This window comes from Rutidosis leptorrhynchoides, chromosome 4 (assembly GCF_046630445.1).
Source record: "Rutidosis leptorrhynchoides isolate AG116_Rl617_1_P2 chromosome 4, CSIRO_AGI_Rlap_v1, whole genome shotgun sequence".
Classification (NCBI taxonomy): domain Eukaryota; kingdom Viridiplantae; phylum Streptophyta; class Magnoliopsida; order Asterales; family Asteraceae; genus Rutidosis; species Rutidosis leptorrhynchoides.
The window spans coordinates 635,561,345-635,584,735 of record NC_092336.1 but is presented as its reverse complement, the minus strand read 5'-3'; the positions used below and the strand labels follow the sequence as shown (position 1 = coordinate 635,584,735).

Here is a 23,391-nt window from a genome sequence, read left to right as displayed (position 1 = left end):
ACTCTCGTGACTCTTTTAATTTTTTATTAATTTTTTCCATTTATGTTTGCTCTCAGTATGTGATTTTTATTTCATGTTTCCAAGATTACTGATAATTTAATTTCATAACAATGACATTTAACATGAACACTAAAACAATGTCTCCCTTTTACATATTCCCTACTTTATTTGGTAAACAAGTCTAGTAATTTCAAATTAAAGTATCATAAATGTTTATCTTTCTGAAAACGATATCCTTTATAGTGTAACAAAATCTTTAGCAACATAATAAGAATTACAACCAGGACAACCATACTAACTTAAGGACTATTCAAAAGCTAGATTACAGCTCTGTTGTCTCCTAGATTTCAACCAAAATGACCATATAATTTAATTTGAATATTTATATTATTTTTTGATTTTTAAGATAAACCCGAATCTTACACACACAACAACAGTACTTAAGTTTACGAATGTGGGGTACGAAGGAGTTGAGATATAAAGAGTTGACCAAACATCTTACTAAAATATAATCATACCCCTTAAGTTCATCCCCTTTTATCAAATCAGAAATTCTTTTATAAATCGAATATGATATGTACCTCTTTGTTCTATCTTAATGACGCCATATAGAAAACAACAATGCAATTGTTAGTGAATACTAGTAATATAATACTTTAATATGAATTAAGAAGATAAAAATAAATAACTATTCTTTTGTACCAAACAAATAATTAAAAAAATACACTGTTTTCCTTTGTAAAAAAAAATAAATCACAACTAGCATTTGTTTTCTATTATTAACGAATACGACCTAAAAATCATAACTAATATTCTTTGTATATCTTACAGAAGTATTATATTGACTTGTCAAATAATTTATACTTATTCTTTTTAATAATCAATTTATGTACTAGAACAATAAAAATACTACCATAATACTATCATACAGCAACAAAAAAAGGAAAAAAAAAAACCCAAAGAAATTAAACATTCTGTTATAATTCAGTAGGCTTATAACTACCTTTAGTGGTTCTTGACTGTAGAAGGTATATAGAGATAGAGATACTGTAAAACGGAGAAAACAAAGGTTGAACAAAAGGTATGAGTAATTGGTTTTTTATTTATAGAAAAATGTACAATGAGAGTTTGGTGGCATTTGGAATCTAGAGAGAGAGTGTGTGTTTTTGTTAACCAAAAAATACACATAATAAACTCTAACTCAACACACCTATTTATACTCAAAAAAATATACTATGCAATATCTATAATAATAATAAAATTATCATCCAATTATTACTTTTATAACACTCCCCCTTGGATGATAATTTTATTAGCGAATAACTAGTACTGCCTCGTTAAAAACCTTGCTAAAGAAAACCCTTTGGGATAAAACTTTAGCTAAGGGAAAAAGAGTGCAGCATAGAGTTGACTCCCCCTCAAGTAGGCAACGCCTGAGTTGTTACATCTTCTGAACATGCCTCATGCCAATATTATGAACGTGTGTTCTGAAAATAGCAGTTGGGAGTGCTTTGGTGAAAAGGTCAGCAGAGTTTTTGCTGGACTGAACATATCTCATTTCAATCTGGTTGTCCTTAATGAGATTTTGAGTGTATGAGAAGAATCTAGGGGGTATGTGTTTTGTTCGGTCACTTTTGATATACCCTTCTTTCATCTGTGTTATGCAAGCTACATTATCTTCATAGATAGTTGTTGAACTTTTATTGCGTTCTAGTCCACAAGAATCAGTAATGAGTTGTGTCATTGATCTCAACCAAAAACATTCCCGACTGGCTTCATGTAATGCAATTACTTCGGCATGATTTGATGATGTTGCAACAAGTGTTTGTTTTTGAGAACGCCATGATATTGCGGTATCTCCATTTAGGAATACATATCCATTTTGAGATTTAGCTTTATGTGGATCAGATAAATAACCTGTATCTGCATAACCAACCAAATCTTGTTTTGATTCGTTAGAATAAAATAATCCTAAATCAGTAGTTCCTCGAAGGTATCGAAATATGTGTTTGATCCCATTCCAGTGTCTTTTGGTAGGAGCTGAGCTGAACCTTGCCAACAAATTAACTGCAAAAGAAATGTCAGGTCTTGTACAATTTGTAAGATACATAAGAGCTCCAATTGCACTAAGATATGGTACTTCTGGTCCCAGGATATCTTCATGATCTTCACAGGGACGAAATGGATCAGTGTCAACATTAAGTGATCTAACAACCATAGGAGTACTTAATGGTTTTTCCTTGTCCATATTAAAACGTTTTAAAATCTTTTCAGTATATGTTGTTTGATGTACAACTAAACCATTAGGCATATGTTCAATTTGTAAACCAAGGCAATACTTTGTTTTTCCGAGATCTTTCATTTCAAATTCTTTCTTTAGAAGTTGAATGGCTTCATGGATCTCTTTATTTGTACCTATGATATTAAGATCATCAACATAAACAGCTATGATCACATATCCGGATGTTGTTTTCTTAATGAAAACACATGGGCAAATAAGATTATTGGTATACCCTTTGCTTATCAAGTAATCACTTAATCGTTTATACCACATGCGACCCGATTGTTTCAACCCATATAAAGACCTTTGTAACTTGATTGAGTACATTTCTTTGGGTTTTGCATTGGTTGCTTCTGATACCTTAAATCCTTCAGGTATCTTCATATATATATCACTATCAAGTGATCCATAAAGATAAGCAGTCACAACATCCATGAGATGCATTTCTAAATTTTCAGAAACTGCCAGGCTGATTAAGTATCTAAAAGTAATTGCATCCATAACAGGAGAATAAGTTTCCTCATAATCAATTCCCGGTCTTTGAGAAAAACCTTGAGCTACAAGTCTAGCTTTATACCTTGTAACTTCATTTTTCTCATTTCTTTTTCGCACAAAAACCCATCTATATCCCACAGGTTTCACATCTTTAGGTGTGAGAATGATAGATCCGAAAACTTTTCTTTTATTGAGTGATTCAAATTCAGCTCGTATTGCTCCTTTCCAATGATCCCAATCATGTCTATTTTGACATTCCATGACAGATTTTGGTTCTGGATCATCATCATCATTCATGATGTCATATGCAACATTATATGAAAATATCTCATCAAGATTTTTCATTTCATTTCGGTTCCATAATATTTTTGAATGTGCGTAATTGATTGAAAATTCCGTATTGACATCATCAATCTCCTCTGCAGAAGGAGTATTGATTTGTAGTTCTTCTTGAACACTTTCTTTTACCTCATTATCAGCTGATTTTCTTTTCCGAGGATTTTTATTTTTGGAACCAATTGGTCTCCCACGTTTCTGGCGTGGCAAGGACTCAAGAATAACATTATTGCCAATTTTTGGAATTTCAATTCGAGCTGGAGCATTTGCTGCTGGTATATATGATTTAGTCACTCTTTTTGTATCTGTAAATGCATCATGCAATTTATTTGCAAGTTCTTGCATATGCATTATTTTTTGAACTTCGATCTCGCATTCTTTTGTGCGAGGATCAAGATACATTAATTGAGGTTCACACCATGAAACATCATTTTCTTTATTTTTTATTTCTCCCCCTAATCTAGGGAATAATGTTTCATTAAAGTGACAATCAGCAAAACGTGCTGTAAAAACATCACCCGTCATGGGTTCAATATATCTTATGATTGAAGATGTTTCATATCTAACATATATTTCAATCCTTCTTTGAGGAACCATTTGTTGTGGTTGTTCAATTAAAAATACACTGTACAACCAAATGTTCTAAGATGGAAAATATTTGGTCTCCACCAAAATTAAGTTGGTAATGGAGAATATTTATAACTTGCACTTGATTTAATGCGAATTAATGTCACATCATGTAAATTTACATGTCCCCATATAAATATTGAGAGTTTTGTACTCATTTCTAATTGTCTAGTTATTAGCTGTAAGCGTTTATCTATTGATTCAGCTAAACCAATTTTGTGTATGCACATGAGCAACTGGATGTTCAACAACAATCCTTGTAGACATATAATAATCATTAAAAGCTTGAGATGTTAACTCACCAGCATTATCAAGTCTCATCCTTTTAATGGTGTAATCAGAATAATGTGTTCTTAATTTAATAATTTGTGCAAGAAACTTTGCAAATGCCATATTACGGCTTGATAACACACAAACATGAGACCATGCGTTAGATGCGTCTATTAGAAAAATGGTCCACATGATGGATGAATTGGTCCATATATATACCCTTGAATTCTTTCAAGAAACATTGGTGATTATTTCTCAATGTGCTTTTCATTAATCGCCATATGTACTTTTCATTAATCACCATATGTGTTTTTCATCATATATCATTTTCACCATATGCGCTTTTAATCATATGTGCTGCGCTTTTCGTCATATGCACTTTTCATTATATGCGCTTTTAATTATATGCGATGCGCTTTTTATCATATGCGCTGAGCTTTTCATCATATGCGCTTTTTATCATATGCGCTTTTAATCCTATGCGCTTTTCGGTGCTACATAGATATTTCTCATTTTCGATTATCATTGACTGATAATCATATCCATTATGATATATATCAGAGAAACTTAACTAATTTCTCTTTGATTTGGGAGAAAACAAGACATTGTTTACCAAAAAATTCGTACCATTTGGTAATATGAAATTTTGCCTTTTTCGTTCCTTATATCAAGTTTGCAAGAGCTGATATAGTATTTATAATTCCTTCATTTGATTTAAATCAATGAAATATTTCTTAGTTTTGATCATAGTGTGTATGTTACTACTATCTGCAATACATAGGTCTTTACCATTTAATTGATGTTGTATTTCAGCAGGATTCATACTAAAACTTCAAATAAGATAAGCAAATAATGAGTTATATTTCAGCAAGATAATCAAATTATATTACCTGCAAACAAGTTATAATCTGAAGTACATAAAAGATAACACTTAATAAAACATATGCGTTATGGTCTAAAACCATTTATTTATGAGTGATACATAAAAAAAACTAGGCATCTTAGAAAATTCAAACCATTCAAGTTTCAAGGTAGCTCAGGGTTAATTTAATCAAGATTTGTCAACAGATTCACTCTCGTTTTCTTTTCTTTTGGGACTTATTTGTAGAGCTAAACAAGATGTTCATGTATTCAAGAAATACTAGACTGATGATCCACGTTACCATATCATTAATAAGAATCTCCGGAATTCTTATAAGAGCGTCTACTAATATCTTTAATTTTATTCTTTCATGGATCACCGTTATTATTATTATTATTATTTTTTTTTTATAATTAATATCGTATCTATCTTTGAGTATTTTCCATAATACACTTGGATTTTCGATCATATAATATGTAGATTCTAAGGACTCGTCAATATGTTTGCTAAGAAAAATACTTACTATTGCTTTCTCTTGTTCGGAATAATTGTTATTTTCATTCAGGGTTTCTAAAATACCGTTTGATTCGAGATGTTTTTTTACATTCATAACCCATGCTAAGTAGTTGTTCCCACTTGTTCTAAATGAGCAAATATAAGCCTTTTCAAATTCGACATTTTCTATTATCAAAAAGATGAATAACATAAATTATAATCATAATCAACTTCTATTCATAGACAAATAATAAAATGAAATTAGAATCATTTTAAATTCATAAGTAGCAAACAACAGAATAATGGTATGATTATAAATAATAAAACCACAATGGCAGGATAGAATATAGGTTCACCCGGTGGTATATTAGCAACAATGATGATAGTTAATATGACCAATACAATAGGAAAAATCATCCTTGTGTGAATCATTTTTACAAAAACTTTTTGAGAGTAGTAATCTGAAAAATGAAGATTGATTTGTGAAAATGTGAAAACGGAGATGTTTATTTTATATTTAAAAAATATAGTTGTTGTAACGTCGTCAGTTGACGTTAACAACCGTTATGTATATATGACCGTTGTAACGTCGTTAGTTGACGTTAACGAATAAAGTCACTATATCAAAACGCGTATGAGTAATATAAAGGACAAGATTTTTTTTCTTCTTATTTTAACTTTTAAGATTTACTTTTAATAAAAATACAAACTACTTTTTCTTATTTTGACTTTTAAGATTTACTTTTAATAAAAATACAAACTACTTTTCTTATTTTAACTTTTAAGATTTACTTTTAATAAAAATACAAACTACTTTTTCTTATTTTAACTTTTAAGATTTACTTTTAATAAAAATACAAACTACTTTTTCTTATTTTAACTTTTAAGATTTACTTTTAATAAAAATACAAACTATTTTTTTATTTTAACTTTTAAAATTATAAATTTAAGAATAAACATTAGTATGCATGAAATAAATAATGATTAATTGCATAAGTAATCATAAATGTTAGATAACATATAAAGACCCCGTCGTATTCGTATTGATCGGAATTAATCTCGACCCATGGTACCGTGTTGTCAAATGACGTGTTGCGTACATAAAGTACCGTATTGTCAAATGACGTGTTACGTACAATCATGAGGTCTTATTAACATAAATATAAATGTTAGTGAAGTTAATAAGAGTTAGATTACAGAAAATATAATTCAGGTGGTATAACCGACCATATATAACTTAAATAACATAAATATAAATGTTAGTGAAGTTAGTAAAAGTTAGATTACAGAAATATAATTCAGGTGGTATAACCGACCATATATAACTTAAATAACATAAATATAAATGTTAGTAGTTCAAAATTTGATATATTCGAGTCTGAAAATTATTAATAATTTCATACCTTGATTAGTGATTCGTGATCGTTTGAGATATCTTTTAATTACACTAAGCTTTTCGTGCTGATAACGTGTTATAATTCAGTAGGCTTATAACTACCTTTAGTGGTTCTTGACTGTAGAAGGTATATAGAGATAGAGATACTGTAAAACGGAGAAAACAAAGGTTGAACAAAAGGTATGAGTAATTGGTTTTTTATTTATAGAAAAATGTACAATGAGAGTTTGGTGGCATTTGGAATCTAGAGAGAGAGTGTGTGTTTTTGTTAACCAAAAAATACACATAATAAACTCTAACTCAACACACCTATTTATACTCAAAAAAATATACTATGCAATATCTATAATAATAATAAAATTATCATCCAATTATTACTTTTATAACACATTCTATAATAATCCTGAGTTAATTTGGACAAAACTATTCAATACTTCTAATACCCACAAGGATAACTGGATATACCAAGAATTTTTTTCCTTAGTGGGGCAAATTATTTTTTAAAAGTGTAACAATTTTTTTTAACAAAATATGAAGTCTTTTAGGCAAAATATACATACTTTTGGACAAAATATATATTTTTAAGCAAAATATACATACTTTTAGACAAAAAAAATCCACCAATCAAAAAATTTTAAATTAAAAATTTCAAATCTACTAGAGGCGGGTGTCCCTTGGTCCCCACCTAGTTTCGCTGGTGTAAGGGTGATGATTTGTATATCATCAAAATATTTTTGAATATCATAATATTTTTTATTGTTCCCACCTAGTTTGATTAGGGTTGATGTGTAGTTGTTTGAGCTCGTTTAGAACTCTATTGTGTCGGCTATACGAGCTGATATCTGAATTGCTTATTAATGTTATTGTTTTTTTCGCCAAAAGAAATATATATAACACTCTCAAAAATATGTTTAATTGTATAGATTTAAACATGTTGATGTACAATCAACTCTTTTTATTAAGGCTAACAATATACCTATCATTTATTTTAACAAATCTATCAACTACAGGAGTATATGAATTAGTCAGTTAATACAGTAGTATTAGAGCTATAGAAGTCGAACCAAACTACCACCGTTAAAGAGATTTAATACCGGGGACACCGGTGCGCACGACTCCCCTCCGGTGTTAAATCACCGTTAAATCGATGTTAAATACATCACCGTTACCAGGCTAACGCTGTGTTAAGAAATTTATCACCGGGAACACTGGTGCACACGACTCCCCTCTAGTGTTAAATCACCAACCAAACAAATAATATTATTAAAGGTGTTAAAAAATAATTAATTAATGATTTAACACTGAGATTTAACGTTGAACGATTTCCCCTGTTTTTGACCTCAGTGTTAAATCTCAGTGTTAAACTTAACACTGCGATTTAACACTGACTTCTTGTGCTATTTTTTATGGCCAACATTATTATTTTAAGTCTAGATTATATAAAGATAATGGTTTTGGTCAAAATCTACAAGTCATCATCCTCTAGATTTCAAATAATTACGTTAAACAAATTTGGAGGCTAATCCATCTTATTAACCAAACGGTAATGAATATCACATGAAAGCATGATTATTAATTATCTAATTAACTAAATTAATGCTTATTTTTAAGGAAGTATAATTTCTTGGGATACACATTAAAAGGCTCTGAATTCATGATGATACCCATGAGGACATAAATCCAGATTTTCTTGTACTCCAATTATTGTTCACCATACTTAATGTTCATTAACCAATTTTTATTTTTTAACCAAATATTGAAAATAAAAACCTTTCATATTACCTCACACTTTTTCCTTTTGCTTCAAATCACCATTAATAATTAATACTTCGTATTACCAATATTTTCATCAAACACATTACTTCACCTGCAAACTTGCCCTTACTATCATCACAATTCATGGGTACCTGAAAAGATTTAATTTTTAACTGTTTAAACCTCATTGAAAATCAGCAAATCCACGGACACAAAGGAGTTTGGAAGGGGCATCGGCATCGAGTGGATCCCCGATAACTAAGCTGTTATATCATCCATATCCCCCTCTCGTAATTTTTTCTTTGTAATGGGTTGTATTTCTCTCAATATCCGTAGCCTCGATAACTCGGGCAAAATAAATTGGTTAAAACACATCTGTAACGTAGAAAATCCAATTATCCTTGGGCTTCAAGAAACAAAATGCGGTAACACCCCAGACTCTCTCATCGAATCGTTTTGGCACAATTCAAACTTCAAGTTTGTTCAAAAAGATGCAATCGGTGCCTCGGGTGGTCTCTTACTAATATGGGATACCTCCACTTTTCTGTTTGAACAAGCTATCGAAGGGGAATTTTTCCTCGCCATTAAGGGCAAATGGACGGGATATGATACCGACCTGGTCATCATCAACGTTTATGGTCCCCACTCACATCAGAAAAAACTTAGATTCTGGTCCGAACTTCATAACCTCGTCGAATCCATTGAGGTCCCTCACATCATCTTTGGTGATTTCAACGAGGTTAGATCTAAGTCCGAACGTTTAAACTGTATCTACAAACAATCCTGGGCCGACAACTTTAATAAATTCATCCAAAATACCAACCTCATCGATCTACCGCTAGGCGGGAAAAAATTCACGCGCATCTGCTTAAACAAACAAAAATTCAGCAAGCTTGATCGTTTCCTTATTTCCGAAAGCATGTTGCAAATATGGCCTGACATCTCCTCGAAAACTCTTGATCGCGACCTATCAGATCACTGCCCCATAATCCTTAAAAATTCATTTGTAAACTTCGGTCCTAAACCCACACGCGTATTCAACACTTGGTTAAAAATTGACAACGTAGATGAAATCATAAAAAACACTTGGCTCCTCCCGGTCAACGGTAACCGGCCCGATTGTATATTCCGAAATAAATTAAAAAACGTTAAGCTTGAACTTAAAAAATGTAGTCTACACCTAAACAACCTTGACAACGAAATTAAGGCCTTACACAACGCTTCAAATGATTTTGAAAGAATAGCGGAATCTAGACCTCTCTCCGAAACTGAAAAAGAAAACTGGATCAATAATAAATCACAACACATCGAAAAAGTCAAAAAGAAGAACAACATGTTAAAACAAAAGGCACGAATTAAATGGAACCTTGAAGGCGATGAAAACTCCAAATATTTCCACAATTACATCAAAAGACGCGCAAACAAAAACAATATTCGAGGTATATCGGTTAACGGCTCATGGTCAGAAGACCCAAACATCATCAAAAGCGAAGCACTCAAATACTTCGACTCTCTGTTCCAATCTAAAAATTGTAAAGGCAATTGCCCTTTTGAAAATGAACCTCATCACTCCTACATCACCCCCGAGGATAATCTCATACTCGAGGCCCGCTTTTCAGAACAGGAAATATGGGATGCCCTACAAGGATGCGACAGCTCTAAAGCTCCCGGCCCCGACGGATTCAACATGAAATTCCTTAAAAAATACTGGTGGCTAGTAAAAGAGGACCTAACTGCGGCTCTTGACTGGTTTTGGTTGCATTCTGAGATATCCAAGGGTTGCAACGCATCTTTCTTCACACTCATTCCTAAAAAATCTAATCCTATAGGATTTAACGAATACCGACCGATATGCCTCATCGGTTGCTATTACAAAATCCTCACAAAGCTTCTCTCTAACCGTCTCGCAAAAATAATCCATAAAATAATAGGTTCCGAACAAACGGCATTCCTAAAAGGTCGCAACATCCTAGATAGTGTACTCATTGCCAACGAAATTATAGACGAACTAAAACGTAAGAAACAAAAAGGTCTTATTTTTAAAGTAGACTTTGAAAAAGCATTTGATTGTATAGAATGGGACTTCCTCTTCAACACTATGAAGAGCTTAGGCTTCGGAATCAAATGGATAAGTTTCATTAAAGCATGTCTCTCCTCCTCCACAATCTCTATTCTAATCAACGGTTCCCCCACACGTGAATTCACCCCCGGTAGGGGCATCCGCCAAGGTGATCCAATCTCCCCATTCTTGTTCATCATTGCAGCCGAAGGGCTTAACATCCTCGTCAAACGTGCCATCACAAAAAACCAATTCCGAGGTATCCGCGTCGGACATGACGAGATTGTTATTTCCCATCTTCAATATGCAGATGACACAATCTTCTTCGGCGAATGGAGCAAACGAAACTCTAAAAACATCGCTAAACTGTTAAAATGCTTCGAAAACATCTCTGGCTTAAAAGTTAACCTAAAAAAAAGTAGCCTCTACGGGATCGGGGTTCCCAAACCGGAAGTGGAAGATATGGCCAAGGCCATCGACTGTTCGGCGGGCTCTACCCCATTCACGTACCTCGGGTTACCTATTGGTGTCCCATCTACTAAAGCATCATCATGGCACCCCATCATTGAAAAATTCGAAAAACGCCTCTCCGATTGGAAAGCCAAAACCATATCCTATGGCGGTCGGCTCACTTTAATAAAATCCGTACTTTCAAGCCTACCACTCTATTATTTCTCCCTATTTCACGCACCTATCAAAGTCATTAACTCTCTAGAAGCAATTAGAAGAAAATTCTTTTGGGGCGGGTCCGAATCAAACAACAAAATTAATTGGATAAAGTGGGAATTAATCTTATCACCATATGACAAAGGAGGGCTTAACATTGGATCCTTATTTTGTAAAAACATTTCTTTACTTTGTAAATGGTGGTGGAGGTTCCACAACGAAAAAACCGCTTTATGGGTAAAAATAATCTCGAGTATTTACGGGGCGGGGGGCGGGGTTTGCACTAACGATTTTTCTAGAAAAGTTTCAGGTAGAACAATTTGGAACGAGATCATTAAAGCAGGGAAAATCGCGGACAACATCGGAATTAGCTTCTCATCCTCGATCAACAAATGCATTGGAAATGGCTCGAACACCAAATTCTGGACCGACATTTGGTGTGGTACGGAACCACTCAACAACCTGTTCCGAAGGCTATACATGCTCGACTCAAACAAAAACGCTTCAGTCGCGGACCGTCTCACACTCTCCAACACAATCACACACGGTTCATGGGCTTGGACTCGTACACCTACCGGACGTGGACTTCGCGAGCTAACTGAACTAAACAATCTCATATCATCCATCTCCCTTACCGAGGCGCCGGATTCATGGAAATGGAACCTCGACCCTTCCGGTTCCTTCTCTACAAAAATGCTATCTCATATCCTTGATAACTTAAAACTCGCAACTTCACACAGTTCGACACCAACACCTAGAAATAAATTCTTACCACAAAAAATCTGCATTTTCATATGGCGTGTCATAAACGGTAGAATACCAACTAGATCCGAACTCGACAAAAGAAATATCGACCTTGACTCAATATTGTGCCCAATTTGCGAAGCGCAAATCGAATCCATAGATCATATCCTCTTTCTATGTCCAAAAACCACTCAAATATGGAGTTCCATTCTACAATGGTGGAAGCTCCCCAACAACTTACTAACTAACTTCTCCGACATTACATCAATCAACCAAAACCTCTCCTCCAATCAAACCGGTACCTCAATTTGGCAAGCCACCAAATGGTCCACCATCTACATCCTATGGAAACACCGCAACTTAAAAGTCTTTAGCAAGAAAGATTGGAACCACGACATCATACTCAACGAAATACAAACACAAAGCTATTCTTGGATCTCAAAAAGAGCAAAAAAATCACCAATCGAGTGGCACCAATGGCTCATAAACCCATCCTCCTACATCTTCTCGGATACACAAAGAACAGGAATCGGCTGAAACTATTCGAATCTCGCATACTCGCATGATCATAGTCATCAAATGTAATCGAGTTGTAATATTCGTTGTATAGTTTATAGGGACTTGTACTTATCCGGTTTATATTAATATAATTTACTTGCTTTTCAAAAAAAAAATTGAAAATACTTGCATCAGCTTCTTACTTCTTTTTACTGTTCAAATTTGCAATCTTGATTTCAATATTTCATACACTTTGTGTTTCTTGTTTTGTTTTTAATGGTGGATAGAAGATATTTATCTTAATCTTATTTCGAGGTGGGTTCACAACAGAGTCTAAATTCACTTGCTTTTTTGTTCTTCTTGTGTGGATCTAAACTGCTCTCTTTCATTTCACACCATTAAACTAACAGAACTCATGCGAAATAAATTTAATTTTGTTCATTAGCGGTGGTTTTCATACCTAAATTTTACATTTTATCATATGGGTTTCTCATATTAGCAATTAACCACTCAAAAAAGTACTGACTTTGGAATTGGTCAATGGTGATTATTGATTCAGCTGACTGGTAGCAATTAACCACTCAAAAAGGTACTCACTTTTCTCGTACCTGATACTTATTTTTTCTTAATTTGTTTAAATGTTTTTTGGCATCTTGTTTAAGTCTGTCGCTGTATGTAGAAAGCTATATTTTGAGCATTTACATTCTTGGTTCCTTAATAAAAGGCAATTAATGATTTGATGATTGTTTGATTTTGCTTGTCTTGTTTGGCATGAAGCCGGACAAAGTCTTTGAAATTGTCTTCTTTCTAATGAGATACTAATTCATAGAATAAGCAACAAATGTACCCATTTCGGAATTTTCATAATTTTTAAAAAAGTTTTTGACTTTATCAATCTATCTATTTATATTTTGTGAATAGAATATGCCTCAAGAAAGCCTGAGATCAATTGTGTATAGATCATTTGTCACCTGTGAAGATCCAAGAGGTGTTGTTGAAGGAAAAACAATAAGACTATCCAAAACTAATTCTACGAAAATGAGTACTCAAAGAATCGAAAGTGAGATAAAATCAAAAAATTCAAAAGAAAATATGTCACACGTTGAGGTGAAAAATGGAGCTCAAAAGCTTAACGAAGCTACTGATTCTTGGTCAAAAGGGGCTAAATATAGAGGTCAAACAAAGGATATTACGGAAGACTTGCTAAAAGGGGCTCTTAATCTTCAAGAATCTCTTATGATGCTTGGAAAACTGCAAGATACTTCGTATATTACAAATTTGAAGAACAAACAAGAAAGGCCAAGTGAAGAACTTTATAGCCATATTGTTTCCGATCGGTTTGAAAGTTTTCAACTTTATGATGCGGGTTATGAAAAAGGAAGAAAATTAGCAAATGGGTCGTCAAGAGATTGTTATGCAGAGCTTAGAGATGTAATTAGAGAAGGGCTTTCAAAACAAAATCTTTTGCCAAATAAATCTTGTCATCAAGAAATTGCTTTCGTACACAGAGACACGGAGGGGTTAGCAGGTGTGGCTTAAGCTACAAATGTTTTGTATATTTTTAAATAAATATATTTTTCCCACTCATAGGTTTTCTTGCTTTGCAGGTAAAAAAAAATTGCAGCTGTCTCCTGATGTAGCTTCAACTAGCTCAAGCAGATCTTCTTCAATGATGTACTCATCTCACGAGTTTACTTCTTCTGATTCTTTTTCATCTCAGGCTACAGTGGAAAAGTCAAAAGGGTCAAACTTGATTGCAAAACTTATGGGTTTGGATGAGTTTCCTTCAAAATCGCTTCCTTCTAGTCCTCGTAAACAGTCGGATATCACTAGCAAGATAAGGCCTGTATTTGATTTTGACTTGCCAAATGCAAAGAAACCGCAGTTTTTCATCCAAAAGGTGAACCGAGAACATACGTCATTAGATGGAATAATTGAAATGATGCAATATAAAGGACTTCTGGGAAGCAAAAAGCGTGAAAATAAACGAACTGGTAAAAGTTACATGGATGATTCACCCCCAATTGTTTTAATGAGACCCCATCGTTTAGGTTCCGATATTCAGAATGTTAAAGTGTATGACAATCCAATTAGAAAGCTTCATCGTGAAAAGGCAAAAGCCGAAGAAGATATATCTGTCAAGAATAGAGGAAAACTGAAATTGCCTTCTGATAACCAAAAAACTTTTGTTCATGTTGTCACGAAACCACAAAGAAAGCAGGAAATGGAGAAAAAAGTTGATAAGGTTCAAAAGATTGCACCACGCGTCAAGGGGAAACCAGTAGTGAACACAAAAACAGCAACTGTAGTTTCAAAAAACGATTTTTTGAAGCAAGTGAAGCCGTCACAGAGAAGCGTTCTTCCAGATCCCGTTACCAAACGAATATCTTCTTCAGTTTCATCTAGCAACAAGTCAAATAACTGCAGGAAGAATCCAAGCATTGAAAAGCCTACCATAGTGAGTTTCTCAAAATTATATGTTACAATTATGGTGCCTAAAGTACGGTCTGGTTCTAACATTAATATATTTCGTTGCAGATTCAGGAAGTTTTGCAGATTAATTCACTTAATCAGAACGAAACTCAGGATTCTGGAGTTAAACTTGAAGGTAAATCACATACACATGATAAGCATAAAAGATCACTTTTTTTTTTGTAGTAACAGATGGGTGTTAAATTAGAGGTGTTGACTTTTGGTCACCGATTAAGTACGAAATTTGTTTTTAACTTTTGGTAAGGTAATACTTTCATGTTACTATGTCATAATGATGATGTCGCATAATAGTTACTATTATGGTCCATAAGGTATGATGTTTTCGCTCCCGAGCAAAAAGTATAACCAAGTTCACAACTTTTTTACTTATGCCACTGCTTCTAACGTTTATATACCTATATTTTTATTTTTATTTACATGGTTGATCTGCGTTCTCTACAGAAATTGACAACTTGAGACAGCACTCTCTCTGCGAAGCTTTTGAAGAAGATTCAGACTCTGCTAATGATGCTGTTACATGCACAAATCACCCTGAAACCATTAATAATCGAATAGAAACTTGCAAAGAAACTGATGTTATTTATGTCAATGAACGGAAAGCAAGAATCTTGCAAAGTGTAAGTAATTTTCAAGATTCAGAACTGCTTTATCAGGACTATGTAGACGAGTTTTTGGAGCATGAAAAGCAAAGGCAAAATCCATTAGGATTCATGCTACGATCGACAGTTTGCAATTCTGAGAATCATGCAATGAGGGAAATTGCTAAAGCAATTGAAAGCTTAAAAAGTTACAGTATGTATACAAAAGAGACATCGAATGCAGATAAAGTTTCTGAAATTTTGGAAAGAGATATATTTTTGAGTACAATTGGAGGAGCATGGAGTAGCGGTTGGAAAGATGGTTGTACTGTAAATGAAGTTGAAGAAGTTGTGTTAGATATGGAGAAGATGGTTTTGAGCAAATTAATTGATGGTATGCTTATGGAACTTGTTAGCAGTGCTGATTTGTGTAAAAGACAAGGTATGCACTTGCGCGTTTGAAAGATACTAACTTTTTAATAGTGTTTTGTAGCATGATATGTATGGGTCTGTGTAGCGTTTCCACCATATCGTTTCGTTATAATCAGTTAATGGGACTTGGCCGGAAAGTGTTCTTGCCTTTATCATTAGCTCATGTAATCCCCATTTAAGGTGTTTTGGTCACCTTGATATCATGAATCTGCAACTAAATTTTAGCAGATATATAAGATATTAGTTGAAAACTTATAGTTAACGGTGTTTACGCTTATCTCAAGTCAAAAAGTTTGAATTTTGATAGGTCTAATTATTTTAAAATGGAGGTAGTTGGCTAAGTTATAAGACTGTCCGTTACAGTGACTGTGACGTGGAGGTAAATTTAGTGTTTTTTTAGGAGGGGGAATAGAGACTGTGACGTGGAGGTAAATTTAGTGTTTTTTTTAGGAGGGAGAATTTTTTTTAACTGTGATGTTGCAGTGTAAAATTTTGAAGTTATGTTATGGTGAATCTTAAATTTGAGTGGAAAATGTTTTGGGTGATGTATCAAAATATGTTTGGAAGTTCGGTGAAAAAAAAATAAATAAATAAGGTAAAATGATGTCACTCCTGATTTTTGTATGTCACTCCTATAACTGACGCCAAAAAAGTTCAAATTTGACGCCAGTAACAAGCGTTAGGGGTAAAAAAATACATCATTTTGACGCCTAATTTGAAGCCCGTTAGCGATGGTCTAAATGGGCAAACTTTGGATTCCTTTGTAATCCCAATAATTTTGAGAAGAATTCATAATATCATCATTCTAGCTCTGCTTCACAATGAAGTTTTAATGCATAGAGTACAATGAGATGATGCATAAAGAATGCCTTCTACCAAACTGATATGAAGGTTATGGCTAATAGAACAGGATTACAAACTACGAATTTTGTGATTGCTTTCTACAAATGAAAAGATGTTGACTTTAGTTCTTGATTGAACCAATCAAGATGAAGCACCTTTAAAGATAAGGAAACTGAGAGTCTCCAATGAGAAATAGATGAAAGTCCCTTTTGAGTGAGTGAAGAAGCAACTAAAATTTGAACCCACCACACATTGCCATCCACCACCATAAATACTATCAAATTCCTGTAATTTTATCAAAAAAAATCCCACAAATTAATTTACAAATTGAAGTACATAAATACAAAAATAAAAATTATTTTAAGCAAAAATTATATACCTTCTTGATATATGCAGCAATGGAAGTGGAGTCGACAACATCATAAAGATCAAGAGCATGAGATGCAGAATCCATTGCATGAACCTGCATCTTCACTGGCATATCAGTATCTTTCACATATGCTTTCCCTTCCAACATTCTTTCTTCTTTTAACAACTTTCTTGATTAAATAAATTGTCTTACAAAAATCAAATTCTTTGTATCTAAAATTTTCTTGATACTATACTTATAAAAACCAAGATTCTTTGTATTTATAGTATTTAGCAATTCATAGAAAGATTGAATTTTTCAAAGATGGAAAAGGATGTGATTGTGGATGAGAAGCTAATGACCATAAACTTCATTGTCGTTTAACAAACATGAAGGTTGTAGTCGACTTATTGATAGGGTCCATTGAGTTGTGGTAAACTATGTATGGTGGCATGTTTTGTTGTTTTGCACTAGAGAGCAATATATACCCATCTTCTTAGTTGTTATCAAAATGACACCCATGACTTCTTCTTGTCACTTTTCGCGTTTAAAGTACACACCTTTTGTTCTTTTTCATTAATCATAAGGAATGGTCGACACGTAACATGTGAAACGACTAAACGAAGATATATGTTTTGACACGGTATTGAGTAAGTTTACCACAAACATACTTGTTTTTGTTAAACTTGTTACATTTAGCTATTTAGAGTGTGTTTAAATTGATGAAATGAAGATAAAAGTTGGCTCTACAACAAGAATGGTTCACAATAATATTTTTATATGTATTACGTATGAGTATTTAACAATTAACAATATTTAAAAGGTCATATTTCGGCATGTGTTTTCGCACGTTTCACCACTTCCCCGTTCATTTTCAATGGTTATTATTGTTAGATGATAGTTAGGCCCAAGTCCAATATGTGTGTTTGGGTACATTAGGTTTTCTAGGTTCTCTACTCTATAAAACGCTACGGAAAAGGAGAAGCCGTCAAGAAATCTGCAGCTCTATCAACGAATATCAGGCTATTCGATGCAACAAATGAAAAAAAGTTTCTTTTATCTCTTTATTTAATGCTTATTGTTTTAGTTCAGTCCGAACTTTCGCGATTTCGTCGTTCGGACTGCGGGAGAGTGTTAGATGATAGTTAGGCTCAAGTCCAATATGTGAGTTTGGGTCCGTTAGGTTTTCTAGGTTCTCTACTCTATAAATAGAGACTAATGTAATCAATAATATTTACGGGTTATATTATTTAACAATTATATTATATTTGTGTTGGATATGGTTTAATCGGTGACTTGGAAGATGCAATGCAACTATTGGTTGGAAACAATTATATGGATTTTGTAAAACTGGCAATATTTTTAAAGGTCATGGCATGTCCTTCAAGTAGTGTTGGAAAGGCCCAATACTGTTATAAGGCCATTTGACAGTCGTAGCCCAATCTATAATTGTATTAACTACAATTAACTAAAATTAGTTTGTGTACGTTTTTTCTTTTATATCTCTACCTAGTTTAAGACCCGCGACTATCACTAGATAGCTCAAGTGGTTAGGGCTCTGACTCCTTTGCAAGGGGTTTCAGGTTCGAATCTCGTCTAGGACGAATATTTAGTGGTAGCCAAAGATGAGTTGGAAACAGCCATGGAGTATTCTTATTGGGCTACGTACATCACAATATGGGGTCGGATTACTCGCCTCCCCGGGTAGCCGAACTGTGAAAACTTTATACCTTTACTAGTTTAAGACCCGCGATAATAGAATAATATATTATGGAACTAAACGTATCTTTTATTTAGTTACATGGTATGTATGAACATCGAAAGGGATGACAAATAGAATCACTATTGTTGGACATATTGTTTATATCATTTTTGGTTTATCATTGTCATTTCTATCCTTTATACTTTAAAGAGCTAATAGAAACCTAACCTTGTAGCAATTATGACCTTTTAAGTTGTACAAAACCTGATTAAACCTCGATCATTCATTATTAAGACCAGTCTGTTCTAATTTTTTAAATTCCGTTTAATTAATCGGTAAGCGTCGGTTAATGAGTCAAAATAGGATTAGTTGATGTTATGTGTATTGTTGTTGGTGTACCGTAAGTTGGAAAGCAAGTTTACAAGATGTTGTTGCTTTATCTATCAGTGAAACATAGTAGTACATAGCCCTTACATAATCCATTAAGGAGGCTATGTGGTTGAAGGGTATGTTGGGAGCTTGGTATATCGGTGGGTCGGTCTTTGTTTTATTTTTTATTTATTTTTTTGGCAAAAATATTAATATGTATATATATAATAGAACCGAAGTTCTGGTGGATCAACAATGAACAGATCATAACGATCTATAGTGGGAGTACTTGGTCACATACGACCAATACTCAAATACACACACTCTGTTCGTTCTAAACAATCTGAATGACTACCACAAAGCGAGCACGATAAGAAATTACAATTGAAATGTCAAACACACAAAAACCACCAACCTAAGCCTAAAACACATACACATAAACCTGACCCCGTATCCAACCCCGCTTCTTCACTCCTCAAAAATCGCCAATCCAAACCATTCACCGGGCAACTCAAGAACACCTAACCCGAGGCCTATTTACCGAAGTTAACAAAGTCAACAACGCCGGCAACAACATCAAGCCCACAGAAGACCCAATGACGAGAAAAATGGAATGAATGAACCAAATTAGCCGCAACAGAACAGTACCGATGCATAATCAAACCATATAGGAACCAGTCATCTCCGCCAAGTTTTCGAATGACATTTACTAACCCCCCATGTTCAAACAGTCATAGATTCAAGCAGTCGGCCAACTGCAGCTAGCTTCCGCCAGCAGCCAGCAGCCGCAGCCGGCAACCACCAGCGGCCTCTAACCACCGCAAGCAACAACCACTAACCTCTATTTGCCGCCACCCGCAGCCACAAAGAACTGGCAGCAACTACTAGCAACCACCTAAGGCCGCCATGTAACAACCCAACCCATATACGATCGAACACGCGTAAAAAAAAAAATAAAACGGGGCTGACCAGATGGGGTGCGCGGCGCGCAGCCCCACCTGTGCGCGGCGCGCACAGGGCCTGGCAGCCCGCTGTCCACTTTTTCCATTTCACGTAAAAAGATCTCTTGCTTCCCGACATTTATAGACGAAACGCTTTTCACAACATGTTCTAATATGAAAAACTAGCACGATTCAATAATAAAATAAGTTTTACAAAACGGAGCCCACATCGGCCCGAACTACGAGTTTCATACAAAACATGAGTTTCGACCACATTAGTTTAATTTCCAAACGACACTATGAGCATGGTGTTTGGGGGTTAAACTACCCAAGTTCCGGTCAACTCCAAAAGCTATCAAATCCAAAAGCGTCCCCTAACAAATAAAGCGGGATCTCTAATCCAACCGAATGCCCTTACCCTTGTCCAAGCCGGAGCCTATAAAAAGATAAACAACGAGAGGGTAAGCTAAAGTTTAGTGAATGCAATAATTATACACATACATATATAATATACCTACTTGCAATCACTTACTCATATACCGCATACATGCTAGCAACACAATTAGCTTATAATCTCAAATACAAAGCTAGTAACCTCCAATACCACAAGCTAGCATAACAATCGCATATAAATGTAACTCGGATAATATAATATGCTTACGATTACAACACAATAACCATGGTTAACCAATCGTACAAGGGAATGGCGCTCGCGAAAGGCCATCGGTGTTCATAACATCCGTTAGTGTACTTAACACCTCGTATCACTAAACCCTCGGGTGGCATCTTAACACCTCGATACTTCACCCTGAGTGGCATCTTAACACCTCGATGCTTCACCCTTTATTTTACGGAGTGGCGCCTTAACACCTCGACACTTCACTCCTAGGTGGCATCTTAACACCTCGATGCTTCACCCCGAGTGGCATCTTAACACCTCGATGCTTCACTCGTCAATTTACTTAGAGTGGCATCTTAACACCTCGATGCTTCACCCCGAGTGGCGTCTTAACTGAAATGTCCCGTTCTTATTGATTAAAAACGTTCCATATTAATTGATTTCATTGCGAGGTTTTGACCTCTATATGAGACGTTTTTCAAAGACTGCATTCATTTTAAAACAAACCATAACCTTTATTTCATCAATAAAGGTTTAAAAAGCTTTACGTAGATTATCAAATAATGATAATCTAAAATATCTTGTTTACACACGACCATTACATAATGGTTTACAATACAAATATGTTACAACAAAATAAGTTTCTTGAATGCAGTTTTTACACAATATCATACAAGCATGGACTCCAAATCTCGTCCTTATTTAAGTATGCGACAGCGGAAGCTCTTAATAATCACCTGAGAATAAACATGCTTAAAACGTCAACAAAAATGTTGGTGAGTTATAGGTTTAACCTATATATATCAAATCGTAACAATAGACCACAAGATTTCATATTTCAATACACATCCCATACATAGAGATAAAAATCATTCATATGGTGAACACCTGGTGATGTTATGCGAGGTGTATATAAAATAGTTATTAATTTTAGCAGAAAACACTATTAAATACGATACAATTTTACACAAGATATTTATTTATTTATAGAATGGATATACTTAAACCTTGCTACAACACTTATAGGCAGTGTACCTAATCGTACAGTAGTGTAGTTTTTAGTAAGTCCGGTTCGTTCCACAGGGAAATCTTTAAACAAAGCTCAACGCTATATTAGTTTACTTTTATAAAAATACAAACATATATATAAGTAATATTATTATTATAAAGGGGGGTTTTTACCGTTTAAGGACCGGTTTGTCGATTTTAAGACTTTAGTCGCAGTTAAAACCTAATGTAAAATATTAAATAAATAAAAGACTTAATTTAAAGCGTAAAGTAAATAACGATAATGAAATTGCGAATAAAAGTGCGATAAAATAAAATTGCGATAATTAAAAAGTACGATAATTAAAAGTGCGATTAAATAACAATAAATAAAAATGCGATAATTAGAAGTGCAATTAAATATAAAATAAAGGAAATTAAATATGAAATAAAAGAATTATGCTTATTTAAACTTCCGTAATCATGATGTTTGACGTGTTGATTTTAGTTTTATGCCCATGGGTTAATTGTCCTTTGTCCTGGATTATTTAATATGTCCGTCTGGTTTTTGTCCATAACAGTCCATCAGTCATAAATATAAAGTGCGAGTGTCCTCATCAAATTATTCTTATACCCGAAGTTAAATATTCCAACTAATTGGGGATTCGAATTGTAACAAGGTTTTAATACTTTGTTTAATGAATACACCAGGTTATCGACTGCGTGTAAACCAAGGTTTTACTACTTTGTTAACAATTACACCAATTACCCTTGAATGTAATTTCACCCCTGTTTTAATTATTCTAGTGGCTATTAATCCATTCCCGTGTCCGGTTAAATGAACGATTATTCGTACATATAAATACCCCGCCCATCGTGTCCGATTGAGTGTATATGGTAATTTATAGGGACGCCCAATTGTAAATCTTTATATTAACATTAACAAACTTTCATTTAGTTAAACAAATATAAAGCCCATTAATAGCCCATAGTCTAATTTCCACAAGTGTCGTTTTTTTGTCCAAACCCCAATTATGGTACAAAGTCCAATTACCCAATTTTAGTAATTAGCCCAACATCATGATTACTTCGTTTTAAATAAGCATAATAATAACTTAGCTACGAGACATTAATGTAAAAAGGTTGAACATAACTTACAATGATTAAAAATAGCGTAGCGTTACACGGACAGAATTTCGACTTACACCCTTACAACATTCGCTAACATACCCTTATTATTAGAATTAAAATTAAAATTAAAATATAAATTATATATATATATATAAATTTTACGTATGATAAGAGAAGAAAAAGATATGAATTGTGATCAGAATTCGGTTGGCTTTATAGGGAATTTCGATTTTTGGGGCTCCGCGACTCGCGGTGAATTTTGCCTTCAAACTCCGCGAGTCGCGGAGATTGAAATTACAGCTCACATCTTTTGGAGTCTTTCTTGCCGACGGATTTTATATATAAATATAAAATATAAATAATTAATATAATTATTTATATATTATATTATATTCTTGTGCATAGTAGACTTGTAATTTTTAGTCCGTTGCGTCTAGCGTTGAGAGTTGACTCTGGTCCCGGT

The 23,391-nt window shown here is 34.0% G+C and overlaps 2 protein-coding genes across 2 annotated transcripts; one reads left to right on the top strand and one right to left on the bottom strand.

Moving 5' to 3' along the window:
* Positions 1-14,100: 14,100 nt before the first annotated feature.
* LOC139904267 (uncharacterized) lies at positions 14,101-16,165 on the top strand. Its single transcript, XM_071886210.1, has 3 exons — positions 14,101-14,942; positions 15,023-15,092; positions 15,419-16,165. Exons 1-3 carry the CDS (start codon positions 14,154-14,156, stop codon positions 16,015-16,017), a joined length of 1,458 nt encoding a protein of 485 aa, XP_071742311.1. The 5' UTR covers positions 14,101-14,153; the 3' UTR covers positions 16,018-16,165.
* LOC139904268 (uncharacterized) lies at positions 15,165-17,473 on the bottom strand. Its single transcript, XM_071886211.1, has 2 exons — positions 17,210-17,473; positions 15,165-17,115 (listed from the first exon to the last, which is right to left on the bottom strand). Exons 1-2 carry the CDS (start codon positions 17,345-17,347, stop codon positions 16,972-16,974), a joined length of 282 nt encoding a protein of 93 aa, XP_071742312.1. The 5' UTR covers positions 17,348-17,473; the 3' UTR covers positions 15,165-16,971.
* Positions 17,474-23,391: the final 5,918 nt, after the last annotated feature.

Bases quoted from the DNA above. Each gene is read 5' to 3' on its own strand.
- LOC139904268 (XM_071886211.1), bottom strand. From the start codon at position 17,347: ATGTTGGAAGGGAAAGCATATGTGAAAGATACTGATATGCCAGTGAAG. The intron at 17,116-17,209 runs GTATATAATTTT...ATAAAATTACAG, and splicing joins TTGCTGCATATATCAAGAAG to GAATTTGATAGTATTTATGG.
- LOC139904267 (XM_071886210.1), top strand. From the start codon at position 14,154: ATGATGTACTCATCTCACGAGTTTACTTCTTCTGATTCTTTTTCATCT. The intron at 14,943-15,022 runs GTGAGTTTCTCA...ATTTCGTTGCAG, and splicing joins GCATTGAAAAGCCTACCATA to ATTCAGGAAGTTTTGCAGAT. The intron at 15,093-15,418 runs GTAAATCACATA...CGTTCTCTACAG, and splicing joins TTCTGGAGTTAAACTTGAAG to AAATTGACAACTTGAGACAG.